Source organism: Salmo trutta, unplaced genomic scaffold, assembly GCF_901001165.1.
Source record: "Salmo trutta unplaced genomic scaffold, fSalTru1.1, whole genome shotgun sequence".
In the NCBI taxonomy this organism is placed as follows: Eukaryota; Metazoa; Chordata; class Actinopteri; order Salmoniformes; family Salmonidae; genus Salmo; species Salmo trutta.
In genome coordinates this window covers 2,569,959-2,593,221 of record NW_021823237.1, presented here as the reverse complement: position 1 = coordinate 2,593,221, position 23,263 = coordinate 2,569,959, and the positions used below count along the sequence as shown (strand labels likewise).

The window sequence follows — 23,263 nt, the reverse complement described above, 5'->3', positions numbered from 1 at the left end:
CCCAACGCTACGTTATCGGGGATTAACACGTCTCGGGCTACCCAACGCTACGTTATCGGGGATTAACACGTCTCGGGCTACCCAACGCTACGTTATCGGGGATTAACACGTCTCGGGCTACCCAACGCTACGTTATCGGGGATTAACACGTCTCGGGCTACCCAACGCTACGTTATCGGGGATTAACACGTCTCGGGCTACCCAACGCTACGTTATCGGGGATTAACACGTCTCGGGCTACCCAACGCTACGTTATCGGGGATTAACACGTCTCGGGCTACCCAACGCTACGTTATCGGGGATTAACACGTCTCGGGCTACCCAACGCTACGTTATCGGGGATTAACACGTCTCGGGCTACCCAACGCTACGTTATCGGGGATTAACACGTCTCGGGCTACCCAACGCTACGTTATCGGGGATTAACACGTCTCGGGCTACCCAACGCTACGTTATCGGGGATTAACACGTCTCGGGCTACCCAACGCTACGTTATCGGGGATTAACACGTCTCGGGCTACCCAACGCTACGTTATCGGGGATTAACACGTCTCGGGCTACCCAACGCTACGTTATCGGGGATTAACACGTCTCGGGCTACCCAACGCTACGTTATCGGGGATTAACACGTCTCGGGCTACCCAACGCTACGTTATCGGGGATTAACACGTCTCGGGCTACCCAACGCTACGTTATCGGGGATTAACACGTCTCGGGCTACCCAACGCTACGTTATCGGGGATTAACACGTCTCGGGCTACCCAACGCTACGTTATCGGGGATTAACACGTCTCGGGCTACCCAACGCTACGTTATCGGGGATTAACACGTCTCGGGCTACCCAACGCTACGTTATCGGGGATTAACACGTCTCGGGCTACCCAACGCTACGTTATCGGGGATTAACACGTCTCGGGCTACCCAACGCTACGTTATCGGGGATTAACACGTCTCGGGCTACCCAACGCTACGTTATCGGGGATTAACAGGTCTCGGGCTACCCAACGCTACGTTATCGGGGATTAACAGGTCTCGGGCTACCCAACGCTACGTTATCGGGGATTAACAGGTCTCGGGCTACCCAACGCTACGTTATCGGGATTAACAGGTCTCGGGCTACCCAACGCTACGTTATCGGGGATTAACAGGTCTCGGGCTACCCAACGCTACGTTATCGGGGATTAACAGGTCTCGGGCTACCCAACGCTACGTTATCGGGGATTAACACGTCTCGGGCTACCTAACGCTGTTATCGGGGATTAACACGTCTCAGGCTACCTAACGCTACGTTATCGGGGATTAACACGTTAATGTGTTTCAGTTGGTCAACAAGGGAGAGAAACCAGTGTATGAGATGACTGGAGAGATGACCAGACATGTGGCTCCACAAGATGTCGCCAAACTCATCCTACACAAGATGAAAGGTTACGTAACGCTACGTTATCGGGGATTAACACGTCTCGGGCTACGTTATCGGGGATTAACAGGTCTCAGGCTACCTAACACTGTTATCAGGGATTAACACGTCTCAGGCTACGTTATCGGGGATTAACACGTCTCGGGCTACGTTATCGGGGATTAACAGGTCTCAGGCTACCTAACACTGTTATCAGGGATTAACACGTCTCAGGCTACGTTATCGGGGATTAACACGTCTCAGGCTACGTTATCGGGGATTAACACGTCTCAGGCTACGTTATCGGGGATTAACAGGTCTCAGGCTACCTAACACTGTTATCAGGGATTAACACGTCTCAGGCTACCTAACACTGTTATCAGGGATTAACACGTCTCAGGCTACCTAACACTGTTATCAGGGATTAACACGTCTCAGGCTACCTAACACTGTTATCAGGGATTAACACGTCTCAGGCTACCTAACACTGTTATCAGGGATTAACACGTCTCAGGCTACCTAACACTGTTATCAGGGATTAACACGTCTCGGGCTACCCAACGCTACGTTATCGGGGATTAACACGTCTCGGGCTACCCAACGCTACGTTATCGGGGATTAACACGTCTCGGGCTACCCAACGCTACGTTATCGGGGATTAACACGTCTCGGGCTACCCAACGCTACGTTATCGGGGATTAACACGTCTCGGGCTACCCAACGCTACGTTATCGGGGATTAACACGTCTCAGACTACGTTATCGGTGATTAACACGTCTCGGCTACCCAACGCTACGTTATCGGGGATTAACACGTCTCAGGCTATGTTATCGGGGATTAACACGTCTCGGTCTACCCAACGCTACGTTATCGGGGATTAACACGTCTCGGTCTACCCAACGCTACGTTATCGGTGATTAACACGTCTCGGTCTACCCAACGCTACGTTATCGGGGATTAACACGTCTCGGGCTACCCAACGCTACGTTATCGGGGATTAACACGTCTCGGGCTACCCAACGCTACGTTATCGGGGATTAACACGTCTCGGGCTACCCAACGCTACGTTATCGGGGATTAACACGTCTCGGGCTACCCAACGCTACGTTATCGGGGATTAACACGTCTCGGGCTACCCAACGCTACGTTATCGGGGATTAACACGTCTCGGGCTACCCAACGCTACGTTATCGGGGATTAACACGTCTCGGGCTACCCAACGCTACGTTATCGGGGATTAACACGTCTCGGGCTACCCAACGCTACGTTATCGGGGATTAACACGTCTCGGGCTACCCAACGCTACGTTATCGGGGATTAACACGTCTCGGGCTACCCAACGCTACGTTATCGGGGATTAACACGTCTCGGGCTACCCAACGCTACGTTATCGGGGATTAACACGTCTCGGGCTACCCAACGCTACGTTATCGGGGATTAACAGGTCTCGGGCTACCTAACGCTACGTTATCGGGGATTAACACGTCTCGGGCTACGTTATCGGGGATTAACACGTCTCGGGCTACCCAACGCTGTTATCAGGGATTAACACGTCTCGGGCTACCCAACGCTGTTATCAGGGATTAACACGTCTCAGGCTACCTAACGCTACGTTATCGGGGATTAACACGTTAATGTGTTTCAGTTGGTCAACAAGGGAGAGAAACCAGTGTATGAGATGACTGGAGAGATGACCAGACATGTGGCTCCACAAGATGTCGCCAAACTCATCCTACACAAGATGAAAGGTTAGAACACACTGTCCCCCCCCATCCCTCATCCTACACAAGATGATGGTTAGAACACACTGTCCCCCCCATCCCTCATCCTACACAAGATGATGGTTAGAACACACTGTCCCCCCCCCATCCCTCATCCTACACAAGATGATGGTTAGAACACACTGTCCCCCCCCATCCCTCATCCTACACAAGATGATGGTTAGAACACACTGTCCCCCCCCCATCCCTCATCCTACACAAGATGAAAGGTTAGAACACACTGTCCCCCCCCCATCCCTCATCCTACACAAGATGATGGTTAGAACACACTGCCCCCCCTCATCCCTCATCCTACACAAGATGATGGTTAGAACACACTGCCCCCCCCCATCCCTCATCCTACACAAGATGATGGTTAGAACACACTGTCCCCCCCCATCCCTCATCCTACACAAGATGATGGTTAGAACACACTGTCCCCCCCCATCCCTCATCCTACACAAGATGATGGTTAGAACACACTGTCCCCCCCCATCCCTCATCCTACACAAGATGATGGTTAGAACACACTGTCCCCCCCCCATCCCTCATCCTACACAAGATGATGGTTAGAACACACTGTCCCCCCCCATCCCTCATCCTACACAAGATGATGGTTAGAACACACTGCCCCCCCCTCATCCCCCCCCCCCCCATCCCTCATCCTACACAAGATGATGGTTAGAACACACTGTCCCCCCCTCATCCCTCATCCTACACAAGATGAAAGTTAGGGTTAGGGGAGTTATAGTTAACCCTGATGCTAGGGTTAGGGGAGTTATAGTTAACCCTGATGCTAGGGTTAGGGGAGTTATAGTTAACCCTGATGCTAGGGTTAGGGGAGTTATAGTTAACCCTGATGCTAGGGTTAGCGGAGTTATAGTTAACCCTGATGCTAGGGTTAGGGGAGTTATAGTTAACCCTGATGCTAGGGTTAGGGGAGTTATAGTTAACCCTGATGCTAGGGTTAGGGGAGTTATAGTTAACCCTGATGCTAGGGTTAGGGGAGGTATAGTTAACCCTGATGCTAGGGTTAGGGGAGGTATAGTTAACCCTGATGCTAGGGTTAGGGGAGGTATAGTTAACCCTGATGCTAGGGTTAGGGGAGGTATAGTTAACCCTGATGCTAGGGTTAGGGGAGTTATAGTTAACCCTGATGCTAGGGTTAGGGGAGTTATAGTTAACCCTGATGCTAGGGTTAGGGGAGTTATAGTTAACCCTGATGCTAGGGTTAGGGGAGTTATAGTTAACCCTGATGCTAGGGTTAGGGGAGTTATAGTTAACCCTGATGCTAGGGTTAGGGGAGTTATAGTTAACCCTGATGCTAGGGTTAGGGGAGTTATAGTTAACCCTGATGCTAGGGTTAGGGGAGTTATAGTTAACCCTGATGCTAGGGTTAGGGGAGTTATAGTTAACCCTGATGCTAGGGTTAGGGGAGTTATAGTTAACCCTGATGCTAGGGTTAGGGGAGTTATAGTTAACCCTGATGCTAGGGGAGTTATAGTTAACCCTGATGTTAGGGGAGTTATAGTTAACCCTGATGCTAGGGGAGTTATAGTTAACCCTGATGTTAGGGGAGTTATAGTTAACCCTGATGCTAGGGTTAGGGTAGTTATAGTTAACCCTGATGCTAGGGTTAGGGTAGTTATAGTTAACCCTGATGCTAGGGTTAGGGTAGTTATAGTTAACCCTGATGCTAGGGTTAGGGGAGTTATAGTTAACCCTGATGCTAGGGGAGTTATAGTTAACCCTGATGTTAGGGGAGTTATAGTTAACCCTGATGCTAGGGGAGTTATAGTTAACCCTGATGTTAGGGGAGTTATAGTTAACCCTGATGCTAGGGTTAGGGTAGTTATAGTTAACCCTGATGCTAGGGTTAGGGTAGTTATAGTTAACCCTGATGCTATGGTTAGGGTAGTTATAGTTAACCCTGATGCTAGGGTTAGGGGAGTTATAGTTAACCCTGATGCTAGGGTTAGGGGAGTTATAGTTAACCCTGATGCTAGGGTTAGGGGAGTTATAGTTAACCCTGATGTTATAGTTAGGGGAGTTATAGTTAACCCTGATGCTAGGGTTAGGGGAGTTATAGTTAACCCTGATGCTAGGGTTAGGGGAGTTATAGTTAACCCTGATGCTATGGTTAGAGGAGTTATAGTTAACCCTGATGCTATGGTTAGGGTAGTTATAGTTAACCCTGATGCTATGTTTAGGGTAGTTATAGTTAACCCTGATGCTATGTTTAGGGTAGTTATAGTTAACCCTGATGTTAGGGGAGTTATAGTTAACCCTGATGCTAGGGTTAGGGTAGTTATAGCTAACCCTGATGCTAGGGTTAGGGTAGTTATAGTTAACCCTGATGCTAGGGTTAGGGGAGTTATAGTTAACCCTGATGTTAGGGTTAGGGGAGTTATAGTTAACCCTGATGCTAGGGTTAGGGGAGTTATAGTTAACCCTGATGCTAGGGTTAGCGGAGTTATAGTTAACCCTGATGCTAGGGTTAGGGGAGGTATAGTTAACCCTGATGCTAGGGTTAGGGGAGTTATAGTTAACCCTGATGCTAGGGTTAGGGGAGTTATAGTTAACCCTGATGCTAGGGTTAGGGGAGTTATAGTTAACCCTGATGCTAGGGTTAGGGGAGTTATAGTTAACCCTGATGCTAGGGTTAGGGGAGTTATAGTTAACCCTGATGCTAGGGTTAGGGGAGTTATAGTTAACCCTGATGCTAGGGTTAGGGGAGTTATAGTTAACCCTGATGCTAGGGTTAGGGGAGTTATAGTTAACCCTGATGCTAGACACTAGTGGAGATCTCAGATGATTGAATGGGTCTGGGCAATATATCCTAGCCTATCAGAGGAAAGTTATTTATATATAGTAGCCTATCAGGGAGCAAGTTAAAACTATGGTCAAACTACTTCCCTCTGTGAGAACATGTAGCTCTCCAGCGGGTAGGGTGTCGTTCTAGAGGTCCACTTGGGACTGGGCCGCCCTCCCATCTGTTGTTGTTTCCATAGAGACGGCTCAGTCGGCCTTGGGTGCTGATGTCACAGAGGCTGTCATCACCGTCCCCTTTGAGTTCGCACATGCTCAGAAGGCGGCATTGAGGGCGTCTGCGGAGGCGGCAGGTTTCCGTGTGTTGAGGCTGATCCACGAGCCAGCTGCTGCTCTACTGGCCTACGGCATCGGACAGGACGGCCCCTCTGGGAAGAGGTACACTACTCCTGGTCTATGAACTAGAGGTCGACCCACACTCCTCCTCCTGGTCTATGAACTAGAGGTCGACCCACACTCCTCCTCCTGGTCTATGAACTAGAGGTCGACCCATACCCAGTTATTGGAGGACCAAATATAGCTCATACAGAATTAATCGGCCCATGTTTGTAATAATGACAATTACAACAATACTGAATTAACACTTTTTTATTTTAATACATCTATTTAGTCTCATAAATAATGAAACATGTTTAAATAATGCCAGAACAGTTGTTAGCTTTCTCACATGGCACATATTGAAACTAACGTTTAAGTGCCTTGCTCAGAACATAGGAACATATGAAAGCTGGTGGTTCGATATTCCCAGTTAACCTCTCTAGGGTATGTGGTAAATCGTCCCACCTACTCAACAGCCAGTGGAATCCCGTGGCGCGATATTCAAATACCTTAGAAATGCTATTACTTCAATTTCTCAAACAACATATGACTATTTTACACCATTTTAAAGACAAGACTCTCGTTAATCTAACCACACTGTCCGATTTCAAAAAGGCTTTACAACGAAAGCAAAACATTAGATTATGTCAGCAGAGTACCCAGCCAGAAATAATCAGACACCCATTTTTCAAGCTAGCATATAATGTCACAAAAACCACAGCTAAATGCAGCACTAACCTTTGATCTTCATCAGATGACACACCTAGGACATTATGTTATACAATACATGCATGTTTTGTTCAATCAAGTACATATTTATATAAAAAACAGCTTTTTACATTAGCATGTGACTAGCATTCCCACCAAACACTTCCGGTGAATTTACTAAATTACTCACGATAAACGTTCACAAAAAAACATAATTATTTTAAGAATTATAGATACAGAACTCCTTTATGCAATCGCGGTGTCCGATTTTAAAATAGCTTTTCGGTGAAAGCACATTTTGCAATATTCTGAGTAGATAGCCTGGCCATCACAGGCTAGTTATTTTTTTTTTGTTCAAATATTTTTTTATTGAACACATACACAAGAATGGTGTATAGGTATAAAAGACAAGTTTACAGTTCTTATCTAAACATAAGAGAACAGACATTAACCAAAAGACCCAGAGTTCTGGGCACAAAACAAATGTTACAAAACAAGACATACAAAACAAGGACAGCTAGAAAATAAAAGAAAAAAGGTTGATGTAGCCCACTTTATCCCCCTTATTCCACCCTATCCCCCTCCCAACTGCTCGGGTGGCGGGGCCAGCACACGCTGCCCAAAGGTAGACTACCGTATGACAATTGAGAGTGCGTTAGGTGCAAATTCACAGCGCCGCCTGGTCCAAGTAAGAGAGGAAAGGCTGCCAGATTTGATCAAATGTTGATAATTTATTGTTCAAAATATATCTAATTCTTTCTAAGTGTACAGTGTTTGCCAATTCGCTGAGCCATAATTTGGTAGAGGGCGCTTCCCTCTTTTTCCAAAACAACAAGATTAATTTTTTTGCCGAAATGAGACTGTAAGAGATGAGTTGTTTTTGGGAGTTGGTTAATCTGTTTAGGGAATCGGACACTCCCAGGATTATCAGAAGCGGGTCTGGGTCTATTGAAGTCTCCAGAACTTCAGAGAGGACCCCAAAAATTCCACACCAATACCCATACAAGTTAGAGCATAGGGCAAAGCAGTGGAGTAGTGTACCCTGCTCAGCCTGACATTTATCACACATAGGGGATGTCCCAGGAAATATCCTATGCAGTTTGGTTTTGGAATAGTGTAATCTGTGTAATACCTTGAATTGTATGAGACGATGTCTGGAGTTAATGGAGCAGGTGTGGATATACACCAAGCTATCTTCCCAGTCTGCCACCGAAATGTCAGTCCCTAGTTCTTCCTCCCATTTTGCCTTAATGGCATCAGTAGAGGGTGCGCTAACAGATTGAAAAGCATCATATATACGAGATATCAGTTTGTCTGAGGTGGGGCATATTTTTATGCATCCGTCAAACGTGGAAGGTTTAGCATTCCCAAATGTTGGGAGGTATTTTCTAACAGTCTCTAATCTGTAGGTATCTGAAAAAGTTACTTCTGGGAAGATTATAAGTTTCCCTCAGCGATTCAAAGGAGGGAAAGGTTCCCCCTATATATAAATCCCCTATGGTACTTATCCCCAACTCTCCCCACCGCTCAAAGGTGTTATCAAGGTTAGAGGGGGCAAAGGAGGGATTCCTGGCAACAGGAAGCATGAATGATATTGGTCTAAGATCAAAGTGGACTTTAATTTGCTTCCAGATTCGGACTGTGCTATGTATAATAGGATTGTTACGGTAAAGTGACATCTCCAGATTGACAGGTGACAAAATCACAGCACCAATAGAGAAGGGGTGGCACTCCTCTCGCTCCATACTAAGCCAGCTGGATGGCGGGAGTGCGTCATCCAGCAGAAACGTAACAGCGCGGAGGTTGGCGGCCCAGTAGTAAAATATAAAGTTTGGGAGAGACAATCCTCCTTCCAGCTTGGATTTACAGAGGTGTTTTTTACCTATCCTGTGTGTTTTATAATCCCAGATGAAAGGATTGATAATAGAGTCCAGTTGTTTATGAAAGGCTTTAGGTATGAATATTGGGATGTTCTGGTATAGGTAGAGCAGTTGTGGGAGGAAGACCATTTTAATGGCATTAATTCTTCCGAGCAGAGAAATTGGGAGAGTTCTCCAAAATTGTATGTTTGCCTTAAGTTTTTGCATCAGAGAGGGGAAATTCTCTTTAAATAGTAAGGAGTATTGTTTGGTAACTACAATTCCAAGGTAGGTAAATTTATCTGAAGATAGCTTAAGTGGAAGATGTTCTAGCCAGGCGGTGTTTTGCAACCGAATGGGCATTAATTCACTCTTGTTCCAATTTATTCTGTATCCCGAGAAGGTACCAAACAAATTAATCACCTCCAGAATAGCTGGAATACTATCTTGGGGTTCTGTTACATAGAGGAGAATGTCATCTGCGTATAGGGAAATCTTATTTAGAGTATGTTTAGTATTATAGCCGTGTATTGCTGCGTGAGATCTGATCGCTTGAGCGAGAGGTTCAATAATTAGAGCGAAGAGCATAGGCGACAGCGCACAACCCTGCCTTGTCCCTCTGTGAAGGTTAAATCGGGGCGACAATGATTGGTTAGTGAGTATTCTCGCACAGGGGTTCCTATATAAAAGCTGGATCCACTTTATGAACCCATCTCCAATATTAAATTTCTGTAGGACCTTGAATAGATAGGGCCACTCAACTTGGTCAAAGGCCTTTTCAGCGTCAAGAGATATAACGGCTAGGTCCACGTTAGGTAACCTCTGAGAATACATAATGTTGAATAGGCGCCTGAGATTGAAGAATGAGTTTCTGTTAGGGATAAAGCCGGTCTGGTCTGAATGGACCAATTTGCCAATTAAAGTGCTCAGCCTGTTAGCCAAAGTTTTTGCTAAAATCTTTTGGTCTGTATTAAGGAGGGATATTGGTCTGTATGACCCTACCTCTTCCGGATCCTTACCCTTCTTATGTATAACTGTAATAAACGCCTCATCCAAAGTGGATGGGAGCACTCCATCCTCGTTGGCATGAACCAACATCTTGTGTAGGTAGGGAGAGAGCATGTTGCTGAATGTTTTGTAGAATTCACTCGGGTATCCATCTGGGCCCGGGGTCTTGCCACTCTTTAGAGTTTTTATTGTTTCTGTAATTTCTTCAAGAGATATTTCCTTATTCAGGAAGTTAGAGTCTTCCTGGTTCAGGGCAGGAAGATTACAGTTCTCCAAAAAGGTTTGCATAATTAAGGGGTTAGGGTCCGCTTTAGATGTATATAAAGTCTCATAAAACTGACGGAATCTGTCATTTATGTCTTTGGGGGAAGAGAGTAATTCCCCAGATGCAGATTTAACTTTGTGAATCATACGGTCACTCACATTCTTACGAAGTTGTCTGGCGAGTAGTTTGTGTGGTTTGTCACCAAACTCAAAATATTTTTGCTTGGCATAGAGAAAAGATTTAGCAATTTTAGCAGAGAGGATCTGATTGCATTTCAATTTTAAAGACATAATTTTTTTATGTTTCTCCCTAGATGGGTGTCTAGCATTCTCCCTATCCAGTAAGTGAATTTGTCCCTCCAGTTCTACCAATTCTCTTCTGTTTTGCCTACTCCTGGCAGTCTGAAAGGAGATGATACAGCCTCTCAAATAAGCCTTCAGTGTTTCCCACAATAATGCTGGGGAAGTCTCTGTGTTGTCGTTGGTATCAAAGAAAAATGTAATTTGATCTTTAAGATGTTCACAGAATGTTGGTTCAGTGAGGAGCTGAGGATTCAACCTCCAGACCCTCTCGTTTGGTACGATGTCAGCCAATCTCAGGGAGAAGGTGAGTGGACTGTGGTCAGAGATTATAATATCATGACACCTCACATTACAGGTATAGGGGAGTAGTTTAGCATCAACCAAAAAGTAATCAATTCGAGTATAAACATTGTGAACATGAGAGTAAAAGGAGTATTCCCTACCCGTAGGGTTAGAGATCCTCCATATATCATGAGAGTAAAAGGAGTATTCCCTACCCGTAGGGTTAGAGATCCTCCATATATCATGAGAGTAAAAGGAGTATTCCCTACCCGTAGGGTTAGAGATCCTCCATATATCATGAGAGTAAAAGGAGTATTCCCTACCCGTAGGGTTAGAGATCCTCCATATATCATGAGAGTAAAAGGAGTATTCCCTACCCGTAGGGTTACAGATCCTCCATATATCATGAGAGTAAAAGGAGTATTCCCTACCCGTAGGGTTAGAGATCCTCCATATATCATGAGAGTAAAAGGAGTATTCCCTACCCGTAGGGTTAGAGATCCTCCATATATCATGAGAGTAAAAGGAGTATTCCCTACCCGTAGGGTTACAGATCCTCCATATATCATGAGAGTAAAAGGAGTATTCCCTACCCGTAGGGTTACAGATCCTCCATATATCATGAGAGTAAAAGGAGTATTCCCTACCCGTAGGGTTACAGATCCTCCATATATCATGAGAGTAAAAGGAGTATTCCCTACCCGTAGGGTTAGCAGATCCTCCATATATCATGAGAGTAAAAGGAGTATTCCCTACCCGTAGGGTTACAGATCCTCCATATATCATGAGAGTAAAAGGAGTATTCCCTACCCGTAGGGTTACAGATCCTCCATATATCATGAGAGTAGAAGGAGTATTCCCTACCCGTAGGGTTACAGATCCTCCATATATCATGAGAGTAAAAGGAGTATTCCCTACCCGTAGGGTTACGATCCTCCATATATCATGAGAGTAAAAGGAGTATTCCCTACCCGTAGGGTTACAGATCCTCCATATATCATGAGAGTAGAAGGAGTATTCCCTACCCGTAGGGTTACAGATCCTCCATATATCATGAGAGTAGAAGGAGTATTCCCTACCCGTAGGGTTACAGATCCTCCATATATCATGAGAGTAGAAGGAGTATTCCCTACCCGTAGGGTACAGATCCTCCATATATCATGAGAGTAGAAGGAGTATTCCCTACCCGTAGGGTTACAGATCCTCCATATATCATGAGAGTAGAAGGAGTATTCCCTACCCGTAGGGTTACAGATCCTCCATATATCATGAGAGTAAAGGAGTATTCCCTACCCGTAGGGTTATCCTCCATATCATGAGAGTAAAAGGAGTATTCCCTACCCGTAGGGTTACAGATCCTCCATATATCATGAGAGTAAAAGGAGTATTCCCTACCCGTAGGGTTACAGATCCTCCATATATCATGAGAGTAGAAAGGAGTATTCCCTACCCGTAGGGTTACAGATCCTCCATATATCATGAGAGTAAAAGGAGTATTCCCTACCCGTAGGGTTACAGATCCTCCATATATCATGAGAGTAAAAGGAGTATTCCCTACCCGTAGGGTTACAGATCCTCCATATATCATGAGAGTAAAAGGAGTATTCCCTACCCGTAGGGTTAGAGATCCTCCATATATCATGAGAGTAAAAGGAGTATTCCCTACCCGTAGGGTTAGAGATCCTCCATATATCATGAGAGTAAAAGGAGTATTCCCTACCCGTAGGGTTAGCAGATCCTCCATATATCATGAGAGTAAAAGGAGTATTCCCTACCCGTAGGGTTAGAGATCCTCCATATATCATGAGAGTAAAGGAGTATTCCCTACCCGTAGGGTTACAGATCCTCCATATATCATGAGAGTAAAAGGAGTATTCCCTACCCCGTAGGGTTACAGATCCTCCATATATCATGAGAGTAAAAGGAGTATTCCCTACCCGTAGGGTTACAGATCCTCCATATATCATGAGAGTAAAGGAGTATTCCCTACCCGTAGGGTTACAGATCCTCCATATATCATGAGAGTAAAAGGAGTATTCCCTACCCGTAGGGTTAGAGATCCTCCATATATCATGAGAGTAAAAGGAGTATTCCCTACCCGTAGGGTTACAGATCCTCCATATATCATGAGAGTAAAAGGAGTATTCCCTACCCGTAGGGTTACAGATCCTCCATATATCATGAGAGTAGAAGGAGTATTCCCTACCGTAGGGTTACAGATCTCCATATATCATGAGAGTAAAGGAGTATTCCCTACCCGTAGGGTTACAGATCCTCCATATATCATGAGAGTAAAAGGAGTATTCCCTACCCGTAGGGTTACAGATCCTCCATATATCATGAGAGTAAAAGGAGTATTCCCTACCCGTAGGGTTACAGATCCTCCATATATCATGAGAGTAAAGGAGTATTCCCTACCCGTAGGGTTAGAGATCCTCCATATATCATGAGAGTAAAAGGAGTATTCCCTACCCGTAGGGTTACAGATCCTCCATATATCATGAGAGTAAAGGAGTATTCCCTACCCGTAGGGTTAGAGATCCTCCATATATCATGAGAGTAAAAGGAGTATTCCCTACCCGTAGGGTTACAGATCCTCCATATATCATGAGAGTAGAAAGGAGTATTCCCTACCCGTAGGGTTACAGATCCTCCATATATCATGAGAGTAAAAGGAGTATTCCCTACCCGTAGGGTTAGAGATCCTCCATATATCATGAGAGTAAAAGGAGTATTCCCTACCCGTAGGGTTACAGATCCTCCATATATCATGAGAGTAGAAAGGAGTATTCCCTACCCGTAGGGTTAGCAGATCCTCCATATATCATGAGAGTAAAAGGAGTATCCCTACCCGTAGGGTTACAGATCCTCCATATATCATGAGAGTAAAAGGAGTATTCCCTACCCGTAGGGTTACAGATCCTCCATAATATCATGAGAGTAGAAGGAGTATTCCCTACCCGTAGGGTTAGAGATCCTCCATATATCATGAGAGTAGAAGGAGTATTCCCTACCCGTAGGGTTTACAGATCCTCCATATATCATGAGAGTAAAAGGAGTATTCCCTACCCGTAGGGTTACAGATCCTCCATATATCATGAGAGTAAAAGGAGTATTCCCTACCCGTAGGGTTACAGATCCTCCATATATCATGAGAGTAAAAGGAGTATTCCCTACCCGTAGGGTTAGAGATCCTCCATATATCATGAGAGTAGAAGGAGTATTCCCTACCCGTAGGGTTAGAGATCCTCCATATATCATGAGAGTAAAAAGGAGAATTCCCTACCCGTAGGGTTAGAGATCCTCCATATATCATGAGAGTAAAAGGAGTATTCCCTACCCGTAGGGTTAAGATCCTCCATATATCATGAGAGTAAAAGGAGTATTCCCTACCCGTAGGGTTAGCAGATCCTCCATATATCATGAGAGTAGAAGAGTATACCCTACCCGTAGGGTTACAGATCCTCCATATATCATGAGAGTAGAAGGAGTATTCCCTACCCGTAGGGTTAGAGATCCTCCATATATCATGAGAGTAGAAGGAGTATTCCCTACCCGTAGGGTTACAGATCCTCCATATATCATGAGAGTAGAAGGAGTATTCCCTACCCGTAGGGTTACAGATCCTCCATATATCATGAGAGTAGAAGGAGTATTCCCTACCCGTAGGGTTACAGATCCTCCATATATCATGAGAGTAGAAGGAGTATTCCCTACCCGTAGGGTTAGAGATCCTCCATATATCATGAGAGTAGAAGGAGTATTCCCTACCCGTAGGGTTAGAGATCCTCCATATATCATGAGAGTAAAAGGAGTATTCCCTACCCGTAGGGTTAGAGATCCTCCATATATCATGAGAGTAAAAGGAGTATTCCCTACCCGTAGGGTTACAGATCCTCCATATATCATGAGAGTAAAAGGAGTATTCCCTACCCGTAGGGTTAGAGATCCTCCATATATCATGAGAGTAGAAGGAGTATATCCCTACCCGTAGGGTTACAGATCCTCCATATATCATGAGAGTAGAAGGAGTATTCCCTACCCGTAGGGTTAGAGATCCTCCATATATCATGAGAGTAAAGGAGTATTCCCTACCCGTAGGGTTACAGATCCTCCATATATCATGAGAGTAGAAGGAGTATTCCCTACCCGTAGGGTTACAGATCCTCCATATATCATGAGAGTAGAAGGAGTATTCCCTACCCGTAGGGTTACAGATCCTCCATATATCATGAGAGTAGAAGGAGTATTCCCTACCCGTAGGGTTACAGATCCTCCATATATCATGAGAGTAAAAGGAGTATTCCCTACCCGTAGGGTTACAGATCCTCCATATATCATGAGAGTAAAAGGAGTATTCCCTACCCGTAGGGTTACAGATCCTCCATATATCATGAGAGTAGAAGGAGTATTCCCTACCCGTAGGGTTACAGATCCTCCATATATCATGAGAGTAGAAGGAGTATTCCCTACCCGTAGGGTTACAGATCCTCCATATATCATGAGAGTAAAAGGAGTATTCCCTACCCGTAGGGTTACAGATCCTCCATATATCATGAGAGTAAAAGGAGTATTCCCTACCCGTAGGGTTACAGATCCTCCATATATCATGAGAGTAGAAGGAGTATTCCCTACCCGTAGGGTTACAGATCCTCCATATATCATGAGAGTAGAAGGAGTATTCCCTACCCGTAGGGTTACAGATCCTCCATATATCATGAGAGTAAAAGGAGTATTCCCTATATACCTCATAGAGTAGAAGGAGTATCCCCTACCAGTAGGGTTACAGATCCTCCATATATCATGAGAGTAAAGGAGTATTCCTACCCGTAGGGTTAAGATCCTCCATATATCATGAGAGTAAAGGAGTATTCCATACACGTAGGGTTACAGATCCGCCATATAATCATGAGAGTAAAAGGAGTCATTCCCTACCCGTAGGGTTACAGATCTCCATATATCATGAGAGTAAAAGGAGTATTCCCTACCCGTAGGGTTACGATCCTCCTATATCATGAGAGTAAAAGGAGTATTCCCTACCCGTAGGGTTACAGATCCTCCATATATCATGAGAGTAAAGGAGATTCCCTACCCGTAGGGGTTCAGATCCTCCATATATCATGAGAGTAAAAGGAGTATCCCTACCCGTAGGGTTACAGATCCTCCATATATCATGAGAGTAAAGGAGTATTCCCTACCCGTAGGGTTAAGATCCTCATATGAGAGTAGAAGGATTCCTACCCGTAGGGTTACAGATCCTCCATATATCATGAGAGTAGAAGGAGTATTCCCTACCCGTAGGGTTACAGATCCTCCATATATCATGAGAGTAAAAGGAGTATTCCCTACCCGTAGGGTTACAGATCCTCCATATATCATGAGAGTAGAAGGAGTATTCCCTACCCGTAGGGTTACAGATCCTCCATATATCATGAGAGTAGAAGGAGTATTCCCTACCCGTAGGGTTACAGATCCTCCATATATCATGAGAGTAAAGGAGTATTCCCTACCCGTAGGGTTACAGATCCTCCATATATCATGAGAGTAAAAGGAGTATTCCCTACCCGTAGGGTTACAGATCCTCCATATATCATGAGAGTAGAAGGAGTATTCCCTACCCGTAGGGTTACAGATCCTCCATATATCATGAGAGTAGAAGGAGTATTCCCTACCCGTAGGGTTACAGATCCTCCATATATCATGAGAGTAAAAGGAGTATTCCCTACCCGTAGGGTTACAGATCCTCCATATATCATGAGAGTAAAGGAGTATTCCCTACCCGTAGGGTTACAGATCCTCCATATATCATGAGAGTAGAAGGAGTATTCCCTACCCGTAGGGTTACAGATCCTCCATATATCATGAGAGTAGAAGGAGTATTCCCTACCCGTAGGGTTACAGATCCTCCATAAAGTAAGGTATTCCCTACCCGTAGGTTAGAGTTTAGTAAAAGGAGTATTCCCTACCCGTAGGGTTACAGATCCTCCATATATCATGAGAGTAGAAGGAGTATTCCCTACCCGTAGGGTTACAGATCCTCCATATATCATGAGAGTAGAAGGAGTATTCCCTACCCGTAGGGTTACAGATCCTCCATATATCATGAGAGTAGAAGGAGTATTCCCTACCCGTAGGGTTACAGATCCTCCATATATCATGAGAGTAAAAGGAGTATTCCCTACCCGTAGGGTTACAGATCCTCCATATATCATGAGAGTAGAAGGAGTATTCCCTACCCGTAGGGTTACAGATCCTCCATATATCATGAGAGTAGAAGGAGTATTCCCTACCCGTAGGGTTACAGATCCTCCATATATCATGAGAGTAAAAGGAGTATTCCCTACCCGTAGGGTTACAGATCCTCCATATATCATGAGAGTAAAAGGAGTATTCCCTACCCGTAGGGTTACAGATCCTCCATATATCATGAGAGTAGAAGGAGTATTCCCTACCCGTAGGGTTACAGATCCTCCATATATCATGAGAGTAGAAGGAGTATTCCCTACCCGTAGGGTTACAGATCCTCCATATATCATGAGAGTAAAAGGAGTATTCCCTACCCGTAGGGTTACAGATCCTCCATATATCATGAGAGTAAAAGGAGTATTCCCTACCCGTAGGGTTACAGATCCTCCATATATCATGAGAGTAGAAGGAGTATTCCCTACCCGTAAGGTTACAGATCCTCCATATATCATGAGAGTAGAAGGAGTATTCCCTACCCGTAGGGTTACAGATCCTCCATATATCATGAGAGTAAAAGGAGTATTCCCTACCCGTAGGGTTACAGATCCTCCATATATCATGAGAGTAAAAGGAGTATTCCCTACCCGTAGGGTTACAGATCCTCCATATATCATGAGAGTAGAAGGAGTATTCCCTACCCGTAGGGTTACAGATCCTCCATATATCATGAGAGTAGAAGGAGTATTCCCTACCCGTAGGGTTACAGATCCTCCATATATCATGAGAGTAAAAGGAGTATTCCCTACCCGTAGGGTTACAGATCCTCCATATATCATGAGAGTAAAAGGAGTATTCCCTACCCGTAGGGTTACAGATCCTCCATATATCATGAGAGTAGAAGGAGTATTCCCTACCCGTAGGGTTACAGATCCTCCATATATCATGAGAGTAAAGGAGTATTCCCTACCCGTAGGGTTACAGATCCTCCATATATCATGAGAGTAAAAGGAGTATTCCCTACCCGTAGGGTTACAGATCCTCCATATATCATGAGAGTAGAAGGAGTATTCCCTACCCGTAGGGTTACAGATCCTCCATATATCATGAGAGTAGAAGGAGTATTCCCTACCCGTAGGGTTACAGATCCTCCATATATCATGAGAGTAAAAGGAGTATTCCCTACCCGTAGGGTTACAGATCCTCCATATATCATGAGAGTAAAAGGAGTATTCCCTACCCGTAGGGTTACAGATCCTCCATATATCATGAGAGTAGAAGGAGTATTCCCTACCCGTAGGGTTACAGATCCTCCATATATCATGAGAGTAGAAGGAGTATTCCCTACCCGTAGGGTACAGATCCTCCATATATCATGAGAGTAGAAGGAGTATTCCCTACCCGTAGGGTTAGAGATCCTCCATATATCATGAGAGTAGAAGGAGTATTCCCTACCCGTAGGGTTACAGATCCTCCATATATCATGAGAGTAGAAGGAGTATTCCCTACCCGTAGGGTTACAGATCCTCCATATATCATGAGAGTAGAAGGAGTATTCCCTACCCGTAGGGTTACAGATCCTCCATATATCATGAGAGTAAAAGGAGTATTCCCTACCCGTAGGGTTACAGATCCTCCATATATCATGAGAGTAGAAGGAGTATTCCCTACCCGTAGGGTTACAGATCCTCCATATATCATGAGAGTAGAAGGAGTATTCCCTACCCGTAGGGTTAGAGATCCTCCATATATCATGAGAGTAAAAGGAGTATTCCCTACCCGTAGGGTTAGAGATCCTCCATATATCATGAGAGTAAAAGGAGTATTCCCTACCCGTAGGGTTACAGATCCTCCATATATCATGAGAGTAAAAGGAGTATTCCCTACCCGTAGGGTTACAGATCCTCCATATATCATGAGAGTAGAAGGAGTATTCCCTACCCGTAGGGTTACAGATCCTCCATATATCATGAGAGTAGAAGGAGTATTCCCTACCCGTAGGGTTAGAGATCCTCCATATATCATGAGAGTAGAAGGAGTATTCCCTACCCGTAGGGTTACAGATCCTCCATATATCATGAGAGTAAAAGGAGTATTCCCTACCCGTAAGGGTTTAGAGATCCTCCATATATCATGAGAGTAAAAGGAGTATTCCCTACCCGTAGGGTTAGAGATCCTCCATATATCATGAGAGTAGAAGGAGTATTCCCTACCCGTAGGGTACAGATCCTCCATATATCATGAGAGGTAGAAGGAGTATTCCCTACCCGTAGGGTTAGAGATCCTCCATATATCATGAGAGTAGAAGGAGTATTCCCTACCCGTAGGGTTACAGATCCTCCATATATCATGAGAGTAAAAGAGTATTCCCTACCCGTAGGGTTAGAGATCCTCCATATATCATGAGAGTAGAAGGAGTATTCCCTACCCGTAGGGTTACAGATCCTCCATATATCATGAGAGTAGAAGGAGTATTCCCTACCCGTAGGGTTACAGATCCTCCATATATCATGAGAGTAAAAGGAGTATTCCCTACCCGTAGGGTTACAGATCCTCCATATATCATGAGAGTAGAAGGGTATTCCCTACCCGTAGGGTTAGAGATCCTCCATATATCATGAGAGTAGAAGGAGTATTCCCTACCCGTAGGGTTAGAGATCCTCCATATATCATGAGAGTAGAAGGAGTATTCCCTACCCGTAGGGTTAGAGATCCTCCATATATCATGAGAGTAAAAGGAGTATTCCCTACCCGTAGGGTTACAGATCCTCCATATATCATGAGAGTAAAAGGAGTATTCCCTACCCGTAGGGTTAGAGATCCTCCATATATCATGAGAGTAAAAGGAGTATTCCCTACCCGTAGGGTTAGAGATCCTCCATATATCATGAGAGTAGAAGGAGTATTCCCTACCCGTAGGGTTACAGATCCTCCATATATCATGAGAGTAGAAGGAGTATTCCCTACCCGTAGGGTTACAGATCCTCCATATATCATGAGAGTAGAAGGAGTATTCCCTACCCGTAGGGTTACAGATCCTCCATATATCATGAGAGTAGAAGGAGTATTCCCTACCCGTAGGGTTACAGATCCTCCATATATCATGAGAGTAAAAGGAGTATTCCCTACCCGTAGGGTTACAGATCCTCCATATATCATGAGAGTAGAAGGAGTATTCCCTACCCGTAGGGTTACAGATCCTCCATATATCATGAGAGTAAAAGGAGTATTCCCTACCCGTAGGGTTACAGATCCTCCATATATCATGAGAGTAAAAGGAGTATTCCCTACCCGTAGGGTTACAGATCCTCCATATATCATGAGAGTAAAAGGAGTATTCCCTACCCGTAGGGTTAGAGATCCTCCATATATCATGAGAGTAAAAGGAGTATTCCCTACCCGTAGGGTTACAGATCCTCCATATATCATGAGAGTAGAAGGAGTATTCCCTACCCGTAGGGGTACAGATCCTCCATATATCATGAGAGTAGAAGGAGTATTCCCTACCCGTAGGGTTACAGATCCTCCATATATCATGAGAGTAGAAGGAGTATTCCCTACCCGTAGGGTTAGAGATCCTCCATATATCATGAGAGTAGAAGGAGTATTCCCTACCCGTAGGGTTACAGATCCTCCATATATCATGAGAGTAGAAGGAGTATTCCCTACCCGTAGGGTTACAGATCCTCCATATATCATGAGAGTAAAAGGAGTATTCCCTACCCGTAGGGTTAGAGATCCTCCATATATCATGAGAGTAAAAGGAGTATTCCCTACCCGTAGGGTTAGAGATCCTCCATATATCATGAGAGTAAAAGGAGTATTCCCTACCCGTAGGGTTACAGATCCTCCATATATCATGAGAGTAAAAGGAGTATTCCCTACCCGTAGGGTTACAGATCCTCCATATATCATGAGAGTAAAAGGAGTATTCCCTACCCGTAGGGTTACAGATCCTCCATATATCATGAGAGTAAAAGGAGTATTCCCTACCCGTAGGGTTACAGATCCTCCATATATCATGAGAGTAAAAGGAGTATTCCCTACCCGTAGGGTTACAGATCCTCCATATATCATGAGAGTAGAAGGAGTATTCCCTACCCGTAGGGTTACAGATCCTCCATATATCATGAGAGTAGAAGGAGTATTCCCTACCCGTAGGGTTAGAGATCCTCCATATATCATGAGAGTAAAAGGAGTATTCCCTACCCGTAGGGTTACAGATCCTCCATATATCATGAGAGTAGAAGGAGTATTCCCTACCCGTAGGGTTAGAGATCCTCCATATATCATGAGAGTAAAAGGAGTATTCCCTACCCGTAGGGTTACAGATCCTCCATATATCATGAGAGTAGAAGGAGTATTCCCTACCCGTAGGGTTACAGATCCTCCATATATCATGAGAGTAGAAGGAGTATTCCCTACCCGTAGGGTTACAGATCCTCCATATATCATGAGAGTAAAAGGAGTATTCCCTACCCGTAGGGTTACAGATCCTCCATATATCATGAGAGTAGAAGGAGTATTCCCTACCCGTAGGGTTAGAGATCCTCCATATATCATGAGAGTAGAAGGAGTATTCCCTACCCGTAGGGTTACAGATCCTCCATATATCATGAGAGTAGAAGGAGTATGCCCTACCCGTAGGGTTAGAGATCCTCCATATATCATGAGAGTAGAAGGAGTATTCCCTACCCGTAGGGTTACAGATCCTCCATATATCATGAGAGTAGAAGGAGTATTCCCTACCCGTAGGGTTACAGATCCTCCATATATCATGAGAGTAAAAGGAGTATTCCCTACCCGTAGGGTTACAGATCCTCCATATATCATGAGAGTAAAAGGAGTATACCCTACCCGTAGGGTTAGAGATCCTCCATATATCATGAGAGTAAAAGGAGTATTCCCTACCCGTAGGGTTAGAGATCCTCCATATATCATGAGAGTAGAAGGAGTATTCCCTACCCGTAGGGTTACAGATCCTCCATATATCATGAGAGTAGAAGGAGTATTCCCTACCCGTAGGGTTACAGATCCTCCATATATCATGAGAGTAAAAGGAGTATTCCCTACCCGTAGGGTTACAGATCCTCCATATATCATGAGTAAAAGGAGTATTCCCTACCCGTAGGGTTAGAGATCCTCCATATATCATGAGAGTAAAAGGAGTATTCCCTACCCGTAGGGTTACAGATCCTCCATATATCATGAGAGTAAAAGGAGTATTCCCTACCCGTAGGGTTACAGATCCTCCATATATCATGAGAGTAAAAGGAGTATTCCCTACCCGTAGGGTTAGAGATCCTCCATATATCATGAGAGTAGAAGGAGTATTCCCTACCCGTAGGGTTACAGATCCTCCATATATCATGAGAGTAGAAGGAGTATTCCCTACCCGTAGGGTTACAGATCCTCCATATATCATGAGAGTAGAAGGAGTATTCCCTACCCGTAGGGTTACAGATCCTCCATATATCATGAGAGTAGAAGGAGTATTCCCTACCCGTAGGGTTAGAGATCCTCCATATATCATGAGAGTAGAAGGAGTATTCCCTACCCGTAGGGTTACAGATCCTCCATATATCATGAGAGTAGAAGGAGTATTCCCTACCCGTAGGGTTAGAGATCCTCCATATATCATGAGAGTAGAAGGAGTATTCCCTACCCGTAGGGTTAGAGATCCTCCATATATCATGAGAGTAGAAGGAGTATTCCCTACCCGTAGGGTTAGAGATCCTCCATATATCATGAGAGTAAAAGGAGTATTCCCTACCCGTAGGGTTAGAGATCCTCCATATATCATGAGAGTAGAAGGAGTATTCCCTACCCGTAGGGTTACAGATCCTCCATATATCATGAGAGTAGAAGGAGTATTCCCTACCCGTAGGGTTACAGATCCTCCATATATCATGAGAGTAAAAGGAGTATTCCCTACCCGTAGGGTTAGAGATCCTCCATATATCATGAGAGTAGAAGGAGTATTCCCTACCCGTAGGGTTACAGATCCTCCATATATCATGAGAGTAGAAGGAGTATTCCCTACCCGTAGGGTTAGAGATCCTCCATATATCATGAGAGTAGAAGGAGTATTCCCTACCCGTAGGGTTAGAGATCCTCCATATATCATGAGAGTAAAGGAGTATTCCCTACCCGTAGGGTTAGAGATCCTCCATATATCATGAGAGTAGAAGGAGTATTCCCTACCCGTAGGGTTAGAGATCCTCCATATATCATGAGAGTAGAAGGAGTATTCCCTACCCGTAGGGTTAGAGATCCTCCATATATCATGAGAGTAAAAGGAGTATTCCCTACCCGTAGGGTTAGAGATCCTCCATATATCATGAGAGTAGAAG

General features: G+C 44.7%; 2 protein-coding genes across 15 annotated transcripts in view; one reads left to right on the top strand and one right to left on the bottom strand.

Annotated features, from left to right (window-relative positions):
* Window positions 1–23,263, bottom strand: part of LOC115189842 (protein artemis) — a 162,185-nt gene that overhangs the window by 94,535 nt on the left and 44,387 nt on the right. The window lies entirely within an intron of this gene.
* The window catches only part of LOC115189848 (heat shock 70 kDa protein 14-like), a 49,638-nt gene that overhangs the window by 8,859 nt on the left and 17,516 nt on the right, over window positions 1–23,263 (top strand). The window contains exons 5-6 of the mRNA XM_029748371.1: window positions 1,322–1,424; window positions 6,168–6,363. Of these exons, the coding sequence (XP_029604231.1) occupies window positions 1,322–1,424; window positions 6,168–6,363 (299 nt within the window). The remainder of the gene's footprint in view (window positions 1–1,321; window positions 1,425–6,167; window positions 6,364–23,263) is intronic.